The 16,649-nt window shown below is 52.7% G+C and overlaps 4 protein-coding genes across 4 annotated transcripts; 1 reads left to right on the top strand and 3 right to left on the bottom strand.

Annotated features, from left to right (window-relative positions):
• Positions 1 to 1,178: 1,178 nt before the first annotated feature.
• Positions 1,179 to 6,126, bottom strand: MONBRDRAFT_8728 (uncharacterized protein; the record flags this gene model as incomplete). The annotated part of the gene is made up of 6 exons (XM_001746396.1): positions 1,179 to 2,180; positions 2,448 to 2,648; positions 4,191 to 4,297; positions 5,101 to 5,190; positions 5,766 to 5,820; positions 5,938 to 6,126. 6 exons carry the CDS (start codon positions 6,124 to 6,126, stop codon positions 1,179 to 1,181), a joined length of 1,644 nt encoding a protein of 547 aa, XP_001746448.1.
• A 512-nt stretch (positions 6,127 to 6,638) lies between these two features.
• On the bottom strand, positions 6,639 to 8,549 carry MONBRDRAFT_32654 (uncharacterized protein). Its single transcript, XM_001746397.1, has 7 exons — positions 8,419 to 8,549; positions 7,952 to 8,057; positions 7,677 to 7,828; positions 7,525 to 7,584; positions 7,332 to 7,398; positions 7,134 to 7,225; positions 6,639 to 6,999 (listed from the first exon to the last, which is right to left on the bottom strand). Exons 1-7 carry the CDS (start codon positions 8,422 to 8,424, stop codon positions 6,934 to 6,936), a joined length of 549 nt encoding a protein of 182 aa, XP_001746449.1. The 5' UTR covers positions 8,425 to 8,549; the 3' UTR covers positions 6,639 to 6,933.
• A 394-nt stretch (positions 8,550 to 8,943) lies between these two features.
• MONBRDRAFT_25952 (uncharacterized protein) lies at positions 8,944 to 11,278 on the top strand (the record flags this gene model as incomplete). The annotated part of the gene is made up of 13 exons (XM_001746274.1): positions 8,944 to 9,168; positions 9,216 to 9,343; positions 9,429 to 9,481; positions 9,589 to 9,680; positions 9,785 to 9,847; positions 9,929 to 10,030; positions 10,130 to 10,198; positions 10,285 to 10,347; positions 10,490 to 10,620; positions 10,725 to 10,785; positions 10,909 to 10,986; positions 11,080 to 11,170; positions 11,244 to 11,278. 13 exons carry the CDS (start codon positions 8,944 to 8,946, stop codon positions 11,276 to 11,278), a joined length of 1,191 nt encoding a protein of 396 aa, XP_001746326.1.
• Positions 11,279 to 11,588: 310 nt separating this feature from the next.
• On the bottom strand, positions 11,589 to 16,595 carry MONBRDRAFT_25953 (uncharacterized protein; the record flags this gene model as incomplete). The annotated part of the gene is made up of 13 exons (XM_001746398.1): positions 11,589 to 12,945; positions 13,153 to 13,234; positions 13,461 to 13,668; positions 13,777 to 13,976; positions 14,092 to 14,189; positions 14,288 to 14,347; positions 14,449 to 14,501; positions 14,597 to 14,653; positions 14,741 to 14,815; positions 15,767 to 15,880; positions 15,989 to 16,085; positions 16,169 to 16,241; positions 16,382 to 16,595. 13 exons carry the CDS (start codon positions 16,593 to 16,595, stop codon positions 11,589 to 11,591), a joined length of 2,688 nt encoding a protein of 895 aa, XP_001746450.1.
• Positions 16,596 to 16,649: the final 54 nt, after the last annotated feature.

The following is a 16,649-nucleotide window of genomic DNA, read 5'->3' on the forward strand; positions in this document are numbered from 1 at the left end:
TAAGGGCACGAAGGACCTTGGTCTGACCTATCGGTCTGGCCAGCACCTTCGCCTCACGACCTACACTGATGCGAGCTTTGCTCAAGAAACTGGTCGTAAGTCTCGTGAAGGCTGCATTGTCTACCTCGCTGGTGGACCCGTGCAGTGGCGCTCCAAGCTACAGACGGTCACTGCCACGTCTACTGCTGAAGCCGAGTTTATGGCTGCTTACTCTGCGGCCAGCGAGACTATGTTTGTTGATCATTTGGTTCGTGAACTCTCACACGCCGTCTTCAAGCCCGTGTTGCTCAGTGACAACCAGGCGGCGATCCACATGATTACAAACGGAGCCAACTCTCCGGGCTCCAAGCACATTGCTGTCAAGTATCGCTTTGTGCAAGAGAGGTATGAACGCAACCAGCTCGATGTCGGTTCTGCGGGACCAAGGACATGGTTGCTGACCTTCTCACCAAGCTGCTCAATGGACCGAGCCATCGTCGTTTGTGTGACATGCTCTTCCGTTCTCAGCTTGAAGGGGAGTATTAGAGGCACAATCTGAGACGGTATACTTTACCACGTTGTGTGTCCTCTGGTACTTGATGTTGTCCCACCTTGTTGTGTAACATCTGGTTGTACCATCTTGTTGAGGCATCTGTTGGTCCCAACAGATTGCTGATATAATAAATAATAAATTAGGTGTTTGAACCTCAGAGCCGAAAGCAAAGCTGTGCAACCCCGACATCAAAATCACGACGGCACGCAAAACAACACAAGAGAACAAGACATTTTCATCGGCTCCTATCATGCCGAGGAGTACAAGCGCGAAGAATTACGCACATAGAAACAAAAATCATGAAAAACGACTAAGTATAACCAGAGATACGGCCATTTCAAACACTAGACACCCGAAAGGGCAGTCACACATCACAAGTATAAGCCATCACAGCACAAACACAAAGAACACCACGGCACGCTCACATCCAACGAGACACAACGTCGGATTGAGGAAAACAACCGGCCACAGAAGACAAAGACATCATACAAAGGACTTTACAAAAATTCAGCAAAAATACCACACAAATACAGTCAAAATCAAAGCAAAATTAAAACAAAAATACAAGATCACAACGAGGAACCACCCTGGGAGCGACAGGTGCACACAGGGATCCCCACAGAGGGAACCCCGAGGCGGTGCCTACCTACGACGAGCGCAGGCAGACACCGCCAAAGTGGCGCTGGATGTGGTCAGCGTTCATCTGATGGACCAGAGCCGCAAAGCGACCCTTCCACCGAGGAACAAAGGCCTCATCCAGCCCCGGCTGGTACACACCACGGGCCTCGGCGCAGCGGGCGAGCTGACCAAGCAGATCCACAAAGGAGGAGGCGAACCCACCGGTTGTCGTCATCGCCGCAGGGACGATCAGAGTTTTTCCATGGTTGAAACCGGTGTAGTACTCGCGCTTCTCCTTTTCGGCTCGGCGAAGGGCAGCGCCCACCTTGATGCAGGCTTGCGAGGTGGTCGGGGGTTGGGCTGTGCGCACAGTCGCGTCAATGCCCAGGTCGGGCAGAGCTGGGCCCAAGGCACCGCCGGGAAAGGGGTTGCGGCAGTGCAGGTCGATGCGGCAGCTCTGACCGTTGGCGTTGTAGCCAGACTTTTCCACCCAGACATGGGAGAGGGTGGCGTACCTGAGCAGGCGGCCCATCTCGTCGCGAAGGGCGTTGTGACGCTTGATGGGACGGCAGGTCAGCAGGTGCTCGCGGGTCAGTCGCGGAGGTGTCTTGCTGCTGCAGAGCGGGCACTTGTCCGTCGGCTTGATGTTGATGAGTTCATGGAGGCCAAAACCCATCATGGACACGACCGCAATGGCAAAGGTCGTGTCGCTCAAGCGACGCAACTTGTCTCGACCCCGCATGGTCAAGACTGTGCTGACGCCCCACTCGCGTGAGGCCAGATATGCCTGCTGCAGGTCCAGCGCACACTTGGCCATCAGGTCGTCCAGTGCCGCCTTGGAGCGGAGGGCAATGATCTCAGCTGGTCGCTGGGTCGCCGCGTCCTTGACCGTGGCCATCTGGAAGCCAGCTCGCTGCACGTGGACCTCAACCCGACGCTGTCTCTTGTTGTATGTGAGCGTGCCGTGGTGTTTTTTATGTTTGTGCTGTGATGGCTTGTAGTTGTGATGTGTGACTGCCTTTTTATGTGTCTAGTGTTTGAAATGGCCGTATCTCTGGTTATACTTGGTCGTTTTGTACGATTTTTGTTTCTATGTGCGTAATTCTTCGCGCTTGTACTCCTCGGCATGATAGGAGCCGATGAAAATGTCTTGTTCTCTTGTGTTGTTTTGCGTGCCGTCGTGATTTTGATGTCAGCTTTGCTTTCAGCTCTGAGGTTCAAACACCTAATTTATTATTATCGGGGTTGCACAGCTTTGCTTTCGGCTCTGAGGTTCAAACACCTAATTTATTATTACCTCAAAGTCGGCAGCCCTCGATGCATCCTCTAAGAGCCGATCGTAGACCCGAGGGTAGCGAGTGGCCAGCTTGGCCATGTTGCAGACATAAGCCACCGGACCGCGCTCAACCAAGTCGTGCAGGCCAAAGCCCCCGGTGTTGGCCTGCGTAAAGATGCGAGCCTCCAGAGACAACCGCTGTCGCTTCTTGTTGTGGCATCTCTGGTTTGGCACGAGTTGCACTTTACCCTTTCCCTTCGCATATAAATTAGCATCGAGCGACTCTACAGGCCGACTGCAGTTTGGTTCAATTGGCCTTGAGATGCCAACCAATCTTCCGCTTCGTCACGACGGACGTCCCTCGAAGCTCTTTCAGAACGCTTTCTCAACACCATGCACTTTCTTGCAACTCAAAACTGGCCTCCACACGCCGTGAAGCCTGGTAGCATCTGATCTCGCTTGCTGTTTCACACATAAGGTAGTCTGCACGGGCCTGCATTATGACAGCATAGCATTCATTTTCACCTCGGTTGTGTTGCTCGCAAGGTTCGAGCAGGTTTTCCTCTAATCCCATGATATAAGCTGAAAACAAATGGAGAGGGGGGTCACAATTGGTTCGTAATAAATGAGCTCAAATTGTTGGCATAAAAGCTGAACAATGACTCCCAACGAGAATTTGTCTCGAGGACCCGAAAAGTTCCCGTGTGAGAGATGAAGACTCGAGTCTTTCCGCCCAAACACCACTCATGAGGCTTGAGCAAGCTCGCTGTACTGCATTTTGACTCCAGCGACTTCCAGGAGGTCTCCATGTTGCATCAAAATCGGCGCTTCAACATCTTCAAGTTTTCGATCATTGTGGCGGACCAAGCTTGGATCGCTCCGCGTGAGCATCCAAACTCTGAGCGACACAGAGAGTCAGTCAGTAGTGACTTTGGTTCTTTCAGGGGTGTTATGAACCGATTGAAAACTCACTCTTGTAGGTCGTTGCGTTGTAGTTCCACGTCAACATTGCCAGTAGGATCAGTCAGAACAGGCCAGCAAGGCACAAATGGCAAATTCTCGTCTTCCGTATTGTCAAGCTCAAGCAGGCACAGCTCCGCTGATGGGTCAGTACCAATTCTACAAGAGTAGAAAACGAGAATCGAATATGAGCGAAGAAAGTTCGCATTCTGTCGAGCCATCCCTACGCACCGTAGATGCGCACAGTCTTGCTGTGAAGTGGCTTCATTTGGAACAAAAAAGAAACATTCACCTGTCGCGATGATGCGCTACATACAACAAGCAGCAAGTCAATGCCACAACGTGGTTAAGTTTAGTTGAGGCAAACACGACGCGAGTTGAAAGGCGACATGATATGCTTGTCCGAGTTTATTGAGAGTCGAGCAATACCATATGTGCGTCTTTGGGGCTGAGAGACGTCGGTGCCTCCTCTGGAACGATGGTCTTAGTCACCAGTCGGCTGAGCCAATCGCGCTCGCTAAGAACGGTTGCTCGCTCAGCGTCCCGCATGCTTTCTTCAGTCTCGAAAGTTGCTGTGCACGGGGGCTGAGGGGAACAAGCCACCGCTTTGGCACGCGAGGGCCTTGCTGTTTTTCTTTCCTCTTGCAGAGCCTGCACTGTATGAGCCAAAGCATACGCATCGCGATAGGCGGACGAAGGTGCTTCCTGTACGCATTTCATCACGTCGAATGAACCAAGAGCGACACCAACTGATGAAAAAAAAAAAAAAAACATGCGTTGCCATTGAACACATTGAACACTCACCAGCAACTGCCGCAGACAACGGACGCTAGTCCGAAGCTCATTCTCGGGCATATCGTCAACAATTCCTTCCAACGCCGTGAGCACGTCAGAATGCCCAAAATTGTTGTCTAAAAGCAAGGCGCCAGCTTGTCGCCTGTATTCAAATCCACGAGCAGCACACGAGCTGAGTGAGGACATTGACCCATAACAGACAATTCAAGTCGCAACACGGGAAGATACTTGCCGACGAGCAAGCTGGATGAACTGTGGCACGATTGAGCGAGACGTGAGTGGCTCATCGTGGTCGTGCCCGCGTGAGGGTATTGCTTTTAACCGCTGCGTTAAAGAAAAATCAGTCAAAAGGCACGATTAGCAGTGTTCTCAAAGGGTGCTCATCAGGTCATCGTGGCAGTGTGATGATCGTGGAGCATTGGAGCTACCGGGTGCAAATGACAGCGCCAGCGGATATTGCGGGCGTGTGATGCTACTGGGGGGCTTGCGCAAGCGTGATGGAAAAACACCTTGCAATCGATGCATTGGAGAGCGTTGTCGAGTGTACAAGCACTACAAATAAGGGGCAAGCATGAGGAGGCATTCATATTTTAAAATCCGCGGCATGGTGTCCTAAATAGTGCGGTAGAATCAACACACCGTTTACAGCCAAAACATAGAAGACGTTCTGGATAGGTGGCTGTGTATTGCGAGAGAGCTTCCATCTCTTCTGCACTTAGACTATTGCTGCCATTCTTCTTCATTTGCTCCTCCCTTGTCACCGCTGCGCGAAGGGTAGAGCCTAAAACATTTGTCACATGTTATCATATTATCGCAGCGTGGATCGGTGCCAGCGAGTCGATCAAAAGCCTTGGACCGCATGCATCAAATCAATAAATAAAATGAACTAAAAGGATCTTGTCTTTCTGCTCTGACTTACTTGATACGACGGTCGGCTCCAGGATGTTGTTGCTTGAATCAAGAAGCAGAAAGGCGGTGGGATTGGTGCTTTGCAATTTATTCATGATGGCTGTGAATAAGGGCGGAAGAACGCTGGGATTTGAAGGCTGCAGTCATAGGTGACAAAAAAGGGAAATAGTGAGGAAACCCTCGTGTGAGCACAAGCCACCCGGGTTGGCTCTACCGACCAAGGAACGAGCACGGCATGAGCGACAGAAATAGTCATCTCCATCAGCCACTTTATCGGGGTCTAGAGGAGGCTCGCTGCAGCAGTCCAAAGGCATTGGTATCATCGCAAGAGCAATCATGAAAAGAGGATGCAATAACAAGGTGAGCGCTAGCGACCAACAATGATGGGCCATGAGTTTGAGTAAAAAGACACAGCGGCAGTTTGACGGGTTTGAGCAGTGCAGCTGACCAGCAAAAGGGATGAAAAGAATTGGCACAAGCCTCACAGCACACAAGGTCTCCACCCAGCATGCAGGCGGTGCAATTGTCGTTATTTGTGTCCGTAACTCCGCCAACCGCGCCTTCGTGGATCTCTGAGCAATTCATGGAAAGTCATGCACTCTTTAAGCGCAATCAAAACGGCGGCAGTCGATCACACACGTTGCTGTTGGGTACAGGGTTGGTAATATGAAGTACCTGTTGAGGATTGACAGGTGGTCATCGTGACAGGCTGTGGTAACTGGGGTGAACGCTATGAAGTGGATGAGCAAGAACAAGCATGAGAGATGAGGTGCAATGGCCCTGCTCGGTTTCGATTTGCAGCTCCAAGACAGGTCGGCCCCAGGACCGCTAAAGCAATGCGACTCACTTTGGCGAGCTTGGGCATTTGTGCTGAATCGTGCATGTCTGCTGGTGATGGCGGTGGATGAAGAGCGAGACGCTCGTTGGTGTTTTCATTTGTGCTCGAGCTTTTAGCCCGTGCGTTGCTCTCGGCGTCCACGCTCACGTTTCGCTGGCGAGTGCGCTTGGCGCGACTTGGTGGTGTCACAGCACTCATAGCGCAAGCCTTTGCCGTCGTGTATTGGCCGCCGAGTGCCGTGGTAACCTACCCTCGCCGCTATGTGATGTGTGTCAGATATGCCTTTCCATCTGGGGCGAGCAAAGAAGCTGAACTAGAGATTCAAAAGCGACACATGCAACAACACATCTGCTCGCACCAGCACACACATTGAGACTTGGCGCAAAAAGAGGCAGTCCAAGTGCCTTGCACGGCAATGAATGCAAATATCCAATTATGCCAGTGTCGGTTGCACCCACTTGCTCAGCGGGTGGGTGCCTTGAGCCGAAAACAGTTGTTGGGCTTGTCAACTTTCACTCACCCAAGTGTCGTCGTAGTGTGGTCCGGTAACGGTCAAATGCATGGTTGTTCAAACGCGTGTTGGTCTGTATTTTCTTTTGTTCTTTCAACTTTTGTTGGTTCTCACTGACAACCCCGCTCTTTTTCTTCCTTGCGAAGCAGTCTGGCATTCGTGTAGAAACGAGCCAACAAAGCGTTGGCTCTTAAGAAAGCAAAGCGCACTTTGAATTTATTATCAGGAAGGAAAGGGCAAAGCAGAGAAGAGAGGGTGAAAAAAGCCCCGAAGACAAAACACTTGACCAAACAAACATTCACAGGACGGGGGAGTGGGAAGCGGCACTGAAGTAGCCGTGAACAACATCATGACAACTTTTGACACGCCATCCTTCCGATGCATAGCCATGGTAGACCTGGGGCCAAGGAGAAAACAAGGAAACAACCATCTACCCGAATGGGATGAACCGAAAAACAATACTACGTGTCATTGACGCTTGAGTGGCAGCGCGCTTAGCGCGAGCCAGGTCCCTCAAGCGACTTGCCCAAAAATTTGCGTTTGGCAAAGCAAACCCACCACTAAAGGCGAATAAGGCAATGAACGGTGTGTGTGCGTGAGGAGGAGGAGATGGAGAGGGAAGAAAGGGAGGGGGCCAGTAGAGAACGGATGGTAACGAAAGGAGGAAAAAAAAATTAATAATAATAAAACCAACCTTGGAGGGCTTATCTGAAGCATCACAGCAGCGCTCTGCAAGGCGGTTGCCCAATTCCTCGCGACATTGCTTCAGATAGGCGCGCAATTCATCTGCAGTGGCGAGAAAAAAAAAAAACAACCAGAGAAAGAAGTGAGCCGTATGACCAGATGGCAATACAAAAAGTGAGGCAGCACACAATTGAGTCGATAAACGTACCGCCGTCCGATTTGCTCGAGAGAGGTTGGTAGTAAGAGCTCAACTGAAAGCCCGAATCGCAGGGTAGCTGCCATGACCGACACACCAAGAAGTGAGACTTGAGGAACCAAGTTTTCTGCCTGAGCGTGAGAAGGACATCACAACCAAGCTGTATAAAAATGCAATGACCGAATTGAGGATCGGTGCAACGCACCGAAAAGTTCTCTTGAGCGAGCTGGAACAGAGCACGCTGTGCGCCGTCTTTGGATGTAGTCTGTCAATTGCAGTGTCCACGTTGTGTGCGTTTGAGACTGCCGAGACACACTAAAGCGGAAGTGTTCGAGGGCCATCGACGCGTCAACCAACCTTGGCAACGCGCATGATGCATTGGTGCGTGTACAAAGTGAGGTAGATCAGCAGAAGATCTGCTGGACCCCTGACTTCATAACTCTGAAAGAAAACGTTGGCCTTGAAGAATTTGAGAGTTTCATCGATAATGTCTACCTCATCCTCTGGGCCTAGAAGATAGCCATAGAGCCGCGGTTAGCACGATTGTGCAAGGAAACACAAGCCAAAATTGAAAAGCAACCGTTTGACGCAGAACGAGAGCATCTCAAGGGAAGGAACGCAAAGAGCGGTACCTGGTCGAGGAGCCGGGCCTCGGGTATGATGCGCATGGAAAGGTAAGAGGGCCACGCCACCCACAAGCTTGACGCCTTGGCGTTGGTTATGCGATGAGTGGTAAGCCTAGTCAAAGGCAACAAGCGACACGATAAATCAGAAAGCAGGCGCATGCCCAACTGTCACAGCGCCACCAGGACAATCGCTACCAAAACACAAGACGGGTGTCCAACTAAAGCACTGTAAATCTTTCTTGCGCCTCATAAACAATGAGACAACCACTGCTCAGGTCGAGCGGTTGTGCCATGAAGACAAGAGGGCGCTGAACAGCTACAAGTTTTGTTTCAACCTTTCTTTTCTTCACGGTGGGAAGTGGCGAGCGCCAGAGAACCACAGGCCAGTGGCCTGATCGACACCACAAATTGACACAACATAACATAACACATGCATTGAAAACCCCAGGCAACGTCAAGAGGTACCGACATACCGGCATGATGGCGAGACCTTGAAAGGGTCAGAGAACACGCCGCCCACGGATCCAACAATCAAAAGAAAGGAGCCGGCTGGCTCTGCTTCAACCCGCCGAGTCGCCGCCCGAGTCGCCCGCGGGAAGAGGAGGAGGAGGGAGAGAGGGAGTGAAATGGTCGAGACAAGTGCGCGAGTGACAACTGGATCCACTGGAAAACCAAAGGGCATAGCCAAGTGGGATACTACACGAACAAATTGCGCGTTGTTCTTTTGCTGAACAACGTTTCTGGTTGTCTGCAAGCAAATCTGGCCCTTTCGAACGTCAGACAAACTCGTCACTCGTATTGTCAGAAAAAAAAGCGCGGTTGCGCGCGCAGGCACCGTCATTGAAGGTTGTTTGGGTACAGTGAGTTCATTGGTCCGGTGCTATTTTTTTTTTTTTTTTTTTTTTTTTTTTGATGCTCAACAGGCCGCTCGAAGTTGGCAGAGAGTACATCAAGATCCAAAGTTAAAAACGCACAGCTCTTGTTCGGAACGTCAGAGCATGCCGCCACCACCGCCGCCGCCGCCGGGACCGGCCCCAAAGCCCTCGGGTCCAGCCTACAAACACGATGGGTCTGACCTCAATTCGGTGTTGTTTGCCCGGGTGGACAAAGTCGAAGCCATCGAGCCTGTGCGGCCCTCAACACCCCCCGACTTTGGCCCAGAGGTCTTTCACGAAGTGCACTTTGACTGGATCAACGCCTCCGACCTCTATAACCTTTTGCAGGTTCGTCACCAGCCTCTGCTCTGCTCATGCACAACCACATCACACAGCGAGCACCCGTGGCCATTTCCAGTGTGTCAAGAAGGCTTGTGTTTCTCATCCTGGATGCCCCGTGCCCACCCCAGTTTGGTTCGCAGCTTCTGGTCATCGACGTGCGCAGCAATGCCGCCTACGACAGGTCGCTTGCCTTTCATGCTGCGAGTGCCACCTGTTTGTTTCTGGTTTGACTGCTTCCTAACCCACCCCCCGTGCCGTGCACGCAGCGAGCATGTGCGCTCTAGCATATCTGTTGACTGGGAAGCTCTTGAATGCGCTGGTAAGATTTGTCGCTGGCAGGTGATCCATGCCCATCGAGACGAAATGAAAGGATTTTCTTGGCACCCGCCAGAACCCAGTCTCTCATGACCACGCCTCGTTGTGCAGACATGCTGGATTGTGAAGCGACCGTGCACCAGCGCTTCTGGCATCGTCGCTTCTTCAACGTTGTGCTCTACGACGACGAATCAACACCCGAGGTGGCACTCAAGATCGCGACGGCACCCTTTCTCCTTCCGGCAAGGACTCCGGTCCAGTCTAACAAAGCCTCATTGCAACGCAATCCTTTGCTCCCCCACCGCAGGCCGAAGCAACCACCTTGGCCTCTTTCTCAGCAGCCTTGCAGACAGAGAAGCGGTGTTCGCGCGTAAGTGTGTCACCTGCCGACGCCGAGCATTGTCCCCCTCCCACCGCAGTTCAATGTCTGTGCTATCGCCTGCTATCTTAGACGGTCCACAAGCTCCGAGGTGGCTTGCGCCAGTTTATGGAGGCGTACCCCTTCCTGGTCAAGGGCCATCCCGCCTTTACCGACGCAGAATTCCCTTCTGAGGTACGTACAGCACTGCCTTGCCATGCTGGGTCGCCCTTGTTTTTGTTTCCTTTCTTCTGAAAGAAAGCATATGCAAAGTCAACGCCCTGTCGTCCATAGATCAAGGATGGCTTTCTATTCCTGGGCAGTTGGAAGTCAGCCTCCAATCTTGAAGCTCTCAAGGCTTTAGTAAGGCCTTTGTTCGGCCATATCAGACGCGAAAGCCCGCGCAGGCACCATGTCTTGCCTCGTCTCACCACTTATTGCTGTTGTAGAACATAACTAGAATCGTTAATGCCACCGCGTCGTGTGACATGCCCTTTGACCAACAAGCCGTGGTGCGGCATCGCAATCTTGCAACCCGTTGGATGCCGTTGTATTACTGGGCAGGGCAAACACCGATCAAAAGATGATATTTCAACCGTATCCTCACTCCCGCGTTGCCGCCGCACACTCGCCCACGCACTCGCTCGTCTGTAGTATCTGCACTGCCCGCTGGACGACAAGCCAGATCATGATCTTAGCCAATTTTTTGGTGACTTTATCGCCTTTGTGCGCAAGGCCCAAGGCGAGGGTCAACGCGTGCTCGTGCATTGTCAAATGGGCATGAGGTCTGTGTCGTGACTGCCGCTGTCATTAGCGTCTCTCATTTTTGCCTCCCATGGGCGTATGCCTGCCTCATGCCCAAAATCATCCAAATTGCAAACTTCCCTAGTCGCTCGTCAGCCCTGGCCATTCTCTGGATGATGGATTTTCATGACATGACCCTCAAACAGGTATGGCGCCTTGTCATTGTAACTGCCGCCTCCTGAAGGGAAGGCGGCAATACCGTGAACCTACCTTGTCTGTTCCTGCATGCTAATTGTTGACCCAAACCTGGTTGCTGTGGTGATGTCCAGGCTTACGACTATGTCCACTCAAAGCGCCCATACATCAACCCTAACCCTGGGTTTTTGAAGCAGTTGGGCGAGTGGGAGGTGAGGATTCAACCGCCTCGAGAGATTGCACAATTTTTATCCTTTTGCCGTGGGCTAATGGCCATGTGACTTTCCTGATGGAACGAACTTCAGCATGCCAACCGAGGCTCAAGCACCATCCGTTTCCCTGAAGACGATGCCCCTATCACACTGATCACACCCTACGAATGGCTTCAAGCTGACGGTGCGTCCTTCTTTTCCCTCGTGCGATCTGATGCTTCTGTTCAGCCGCAACAATGACCCTCTCCTCCCCGCAGGCACGTGGAAGATGCGGGTGCTCAAGCACCAATGAAGCTTGTTTTCGATTTCACATGTCAATGAATAAACACGAGAACGATGGTGCCTCGTGGGCAAATTGCTAACTAATCAACTCACGTACATCTCAAGCTCAAAGCGTCAAAAGGGATCATGGAAAAAAAAAAAAAAAAAAAAAAAAAAAAAGGTAGACAAGATAACCACATAGTGTCCATGTTAAGACACCGCCACCTTTAACATTGGCTGGGTCATCCTCCTGCCTAACGATGTTGCTTTTTCCTGCTTCCATTAATGAGTATCCGAGCCTGGGGTGAGGCACAGACTCAGGGATGTCTTCACGGTGAGTACTATGCTGCCGCTATGGTTTGGGCAATGTAGTTTAGAGCGGAGCCGCTGCGAATCCAGTCCATTTGAATGGGACTGAGCGTGTGGCGAAGCGGCACGGTAAACTCTTCTTCTTGCTCTGAGCGACGCACGCGAAGCGCTGGGGCTTCCCCGGGCCTCAACCCAATCAAGTCGACAATATCACTTGAGCACAGCTGGTCGTAGTCGTTGGGGTCGGCAAAAGTCAGCGGGAACACGCCTTGACGCTTCAAATTTGTCTCGTGGATGCGAGCAAAGCTTCGGCACACAACGGCAACACAGCCCAAGAAGCGAGGCTGCATGGCCGCGTGCTCGCGAGCTGACCCCTCACCGTAGTTTTCATCACCAACAATGATCCACTGCACGCCTGCATCTCGATAGGCGGCGGCCACTTCAGGAATTGTTCCATAGTTTTCACCGTCAACAAGATAGTTGCGTACTGAGTTGAGTCGGTCATGTTCAGCGTTGACAGCCGTGATCAGCGTGTTCTGGGAGATATTCTCCAGATGACCTTTGTACTTGAGCCACGGCCCCGCGGCAGAGATGTGGTCCGTCGTACACTTGCCCTTCACCTTGATGAGGACACGCAAATTCTGAAAGTCTTGTCCATCCCATGGAGCAAAAGCATCCAAACGCTGCAGGCGCGTCGACGTTGGATCAATGCTCACATTGATGCTCAAGTCTGGCTCTGGAACAGCGGAAGGCTTCACCACGTTATTCTCGAAGCCGGCCGCGGAGAGGCTCTCGCCCTCCGGGGGACTAAACTTGAACGAAGTGCCATCTGCCGCCAAAAGACTATCTGTCAGGGGATTGAACGTCAGAGACTTGCTAAATGCCATGGCAGTCACGATTTCCGGCGAACACAAAAAGTTGTGGGTCTGCTTGTTGCCATCGTTGCGTCCAGCAAAGTTGCGGTTGAAAGATGAGAGAATGCTATTGGGCACGCCGTCCTCCATGGTTGGACGGCTCCACTGGCCGATGCATGGGCCACACGCATTCGCCAGCACGGTACCCCCAGCACGCTCCAAGACATCCAAGACGCCATCCCGCCGGCACGTTTGCAAGATCTGCTCCGAGCCCGGAGTGATAAAAAAGGGGACCGCGGCAGTCAGGCCTTTGTCGATTGCTTGCTGTGCAATAGAGGCAGCTCGGGTCATGTCCTCGTAGCTGGAATTAGTGCAGCTACCGATTAGCGCTGCCGAGAGCTCGAGAGGCCATTGCTTTTCGCGCGCCTGATTGGCAAACGCGCTCAATGGCGTGGCCAAATCGGGAGTGAAAGGTCCGTTGAAGTGCGGCTCGAGCTGATCCAAATCCACAGTAATGACTTGGTCATAAGCACAACTATGACATGCAGTAATGTCATCAAAGAACGTCGCGTGTAGCAATTGGAGAGTGCAAAAACGAGAGATGGACACGTTCGATGAGAAGGGGAGGGAGAGAAGATGAGAGCGTGTGCGTGGTGCAGAAATAAAGCCAAGAAGAAGAGTGTATCATGGATAAGTAAATGATCCTGAGAGTCAAGCCAAAGTTCTGCGCAGCAAAACATACCCAGGGTCAGCTCGCAAAAGATCGTGGGCCACGGCATTGGCTTCGTCGGCCTGAGCGCCACGACCCGTGAAGCGCAGATAGGCTATCAGCATGGGAATGCGAGAAGATGGCGATGAGAATGTAGATGAGACGTGCGTTGAAACAGGGCCAGGAGGAGAGGAGAGCGCCAACAGCAAACTGCATGCATGCGTGTGTGTATGTGTGTGTGTCTATGCGCGTGTGTTTTAGACGCTTAGATCGAGTTTGGCTGGATCGTCCAAAGTATCCACGCGTGCAGTTGCTGTAAATTCAGTCCCAACGAGGCGTACCTTCTTGTGGCTCTGCGTAGGGGAAGATGGAGGTGGTGGCACCCACCTCGGCACCCATGTTGCAAATCGTGGCCATGCCCGTGCAACTCAGAGTTTGAGTGCCGGGGCCAAAGTACTCAATGATATGTCCTGTTCCACCCTTGACTGTGAGCTGACCGGCCAAATGCAGAATGATATCTTTGGCGCTACACCATTTGTTTAAGCGACCCTAGTGCAATGATTGAAGAGCAGTGAGAACAAGGCGATGGGCTTGGAGTGCGACGCACGCAGAATGACATTTCTCGATGGCAAGGGCCGCAGACGATGAACAATGTACCTTGAGTTCTACACCAATAATCTTAGGGACAAGGAGCTCCCAAGGCTGACCACTCATGACCTCAACGGCATCCGCACCCCCAACTCCAATGGCCAGGCAACCGAGGCCACCCGCGTTGGGGGTGTGCGAATCACATCCAATCATAAGCATGCCGGGTGAGGCGTAATTCTCGAGCACGATTTGGTGGATAATGCCCGAGCCTGACGGTGGGGAACCGCAAACGAATGGCACATGAGAACGGAATTTTACGCTGCATTTGGTAGCGAAATAAAAGGTGCGGTCAAGGCAGGCGTGACGACAATTTGAAGCGCGCACCGGGAGGCCAGAAAGCAACACCGAAGCGCTTGGAAGCCGACTCCAGGAACGAAAAGACCTCTTCATTTTGATCCTTGGCCAGGGCTAGGTCACGGTCCCTGCGACAACCCAAAACGATGTGGTCAGCCAGCAGTTACCAATGAAGCGCGGCGGGTGGCGATTTGACAAGGTGCCTTGATGGCAGCAATTCACGTACGCGCCCTCTGGCGAGCCAACAATCAGGTGGTCACAGTGGACGCTGGTAGGCACGGACACACTATTCATGCCAGGAAAGGACGGGCGCAGACAACGCGTTGTGAGCTTGCACTACCTCGACAATGGTGTCATTTGGGAGCGAAGATGCATGAATGGACTGACCTTGGCGCGCGGGTGAGCATAAACTGCAGGAGTGCTGTTTGTGCTGAGGCATCCTGACCATGGTGTATGATTGATGGTGAGGAAGCACAGACGCGGCCAACAATCACTCTTGGCTCGATTGATGAATGAGCTCGTCCGACCCACGCACTTGGAGATTGACTCGATCAGGGTAGAAGAGGTTGTACTTGCCGCGATCCAAGCGTGCCTACGTTTGCGACCAAGGCAGAAAATATCAACAAAAGGGTGATGAATGCCGGCATCGCGCGACCACTGCCTGCGGGGAGAAACATACCGCCTCTGGGTGAAGATGAGCGGCCAAGATTTTCTCTGCTGCGGTGAGAGGGCCTGCCTGCTGACTGCGATAGACCTGCAGTCGTTGCGCGAGGTCACGGAGTGACCGTTGTACGGCTCTGCTCGCCATATTGGCTGCAAAGTCAGCGAAAGGACAAGATGAGCATACTTTGTTCCCTGAATCCTGAATCCTGGAGGCAAAACACGCACGCACGCACGCACGCACGCTAGAAACACCGATGCTCCAACAACCCCTGAGCGCGATCCCCTCACTCACATGTGCGTCAGGGACCAAGACGAAGAAGAAGGTCCGGTCCGTGCAGCCCGGTCGCCCACGAGGTCACCTCGGGCTGTTGATTGAACAAGTGGCCTTGCGCCATCCCCCGTCGTCAGCGACAACTTTAGTCGGGCTGAAGGCCAGTGTTGTGTTGTGTTGTGTTGTGTTGTGTTGTGTGTGTGTGTGTGTGGTATCCGTTTTTTGCCGAAAGTGACCTCTGGACGTGCGCGCTCCCACGGCGATATGGTGTGCAGAGGGCGTTACTTGGTGAGATACTCGACACATGCTGGGTGATGGCTGCTCAAACTGCGACTCACATTTGCTCTTAGTTGCAGACTCGAAAGAAGGTTCTTTTGTTCATTGAAGCACAAACGGAAGGAAGGAAGGGTGGGTCTCTTAGTAAACTGGGGAACAGGCCTCGCATGGTCATGACACACAATGCGGCACACAATGCGGCACACACGGCACCTTGCCTCGGACGGGATGACAATGACATTGCTATTATCCTACAGGCTGGCACTCAACGCCACTTTAGGCCTCTCGTAAGAATTCGAGCTCCCGATTCAGGGGCAGGACAACCTCGAGGATGGTGCGATCACCATGCCACTTGGCGCTCCCATCTTGGTGTTTCACCTGTAACCCGAACGCCCAGTGAGTGACGCGTGGCAGTTGTCAGTGGCTGAGTCGCAGCATCACCAGGGTGTGTGCGGCGGCATGGTCGCCCCCATAAGCAAATTATCTGCTGCATACCGGGTGGGGGAGAGGTAGGTTCAGGCAAAATGCAGGGGTGCGCACATCCAGATGTTGCGCTTTGACATCCAGCGTGACATCTTTGAAAGCCGTCTTTGGCAACTGGATCTTGACCTGAATGTGCACAGCCAGGGTCAAGGAACGGAAGGCACGCCCCCGTCATCCAAAAACAGAGCGTGGTGGACGGAGTTGGGACTGTCCTCGCTAAAAGTCAAAACGTACCACCATCTCCTCACAGCCAGCTGAAGAAGGATTGCGGCCGCTCATGCCCAGATACATATCTTCCGAGGAGACGGCCTGTCTATACACAATGTCATACCTACCAGACCATAGCATGGCTGATCAGCCTTCCCACACTGGAACAAGAGGCCATGCAAAAACCCAATGGCCAGGTCGTCTCACTCTGGCGTAGGGCGCGGATCGTCCACATCAGGCAGGGCACCTGCATCCTCCACATCCTCCTCATTGAAAATGGCTATCCACGACACCCATTCGAAAGTGAGTCCCTGATGGAAGCCTTGAAACCTCGGATGATGATTCGAGGCCCAACTCTGGTCGCTCTGCGAAGCACCTTCATTCATTAAGCCACGGTTGACACCATCAGCGACCACGTACCCTGGTTGTTGGCCTGGCTCGTCGTGGCGCGCGCCGCTGTCGCTGCCTGTGCCCGCCGTTGCGTCCCAGAGGGTTGGGCGGCCCTGGAGATGGCACCCGGGTCTGAGAAGGCTGCAGGAGAACCCTTCCCAGCCGGCGAATCTAAATCCAGCTGATCCGCATTGCCATCCAGCAATTGCGCCAACGCCGTCAAACTGTTGCCAAGACCCGCCATGTCCCTGTGTTCGCCGCGCACAGCTCCAGCTCTGCCAAATCACGTCGTGGTCGT

The sequence above is a fragment of the Monosiga brevicollis genome, genomic scaffold (assembly GCF_000002865.3).
Source record: "Monosiga brevicollis MX1 MONBRscaffold_12 genomic scaffold, whole genome shotgun sequence".
NCBI lineage: Eukaryota > Choanoflagellata > Craspedida > Salpingoecidae > Monosiga > Monosiga brevicollis.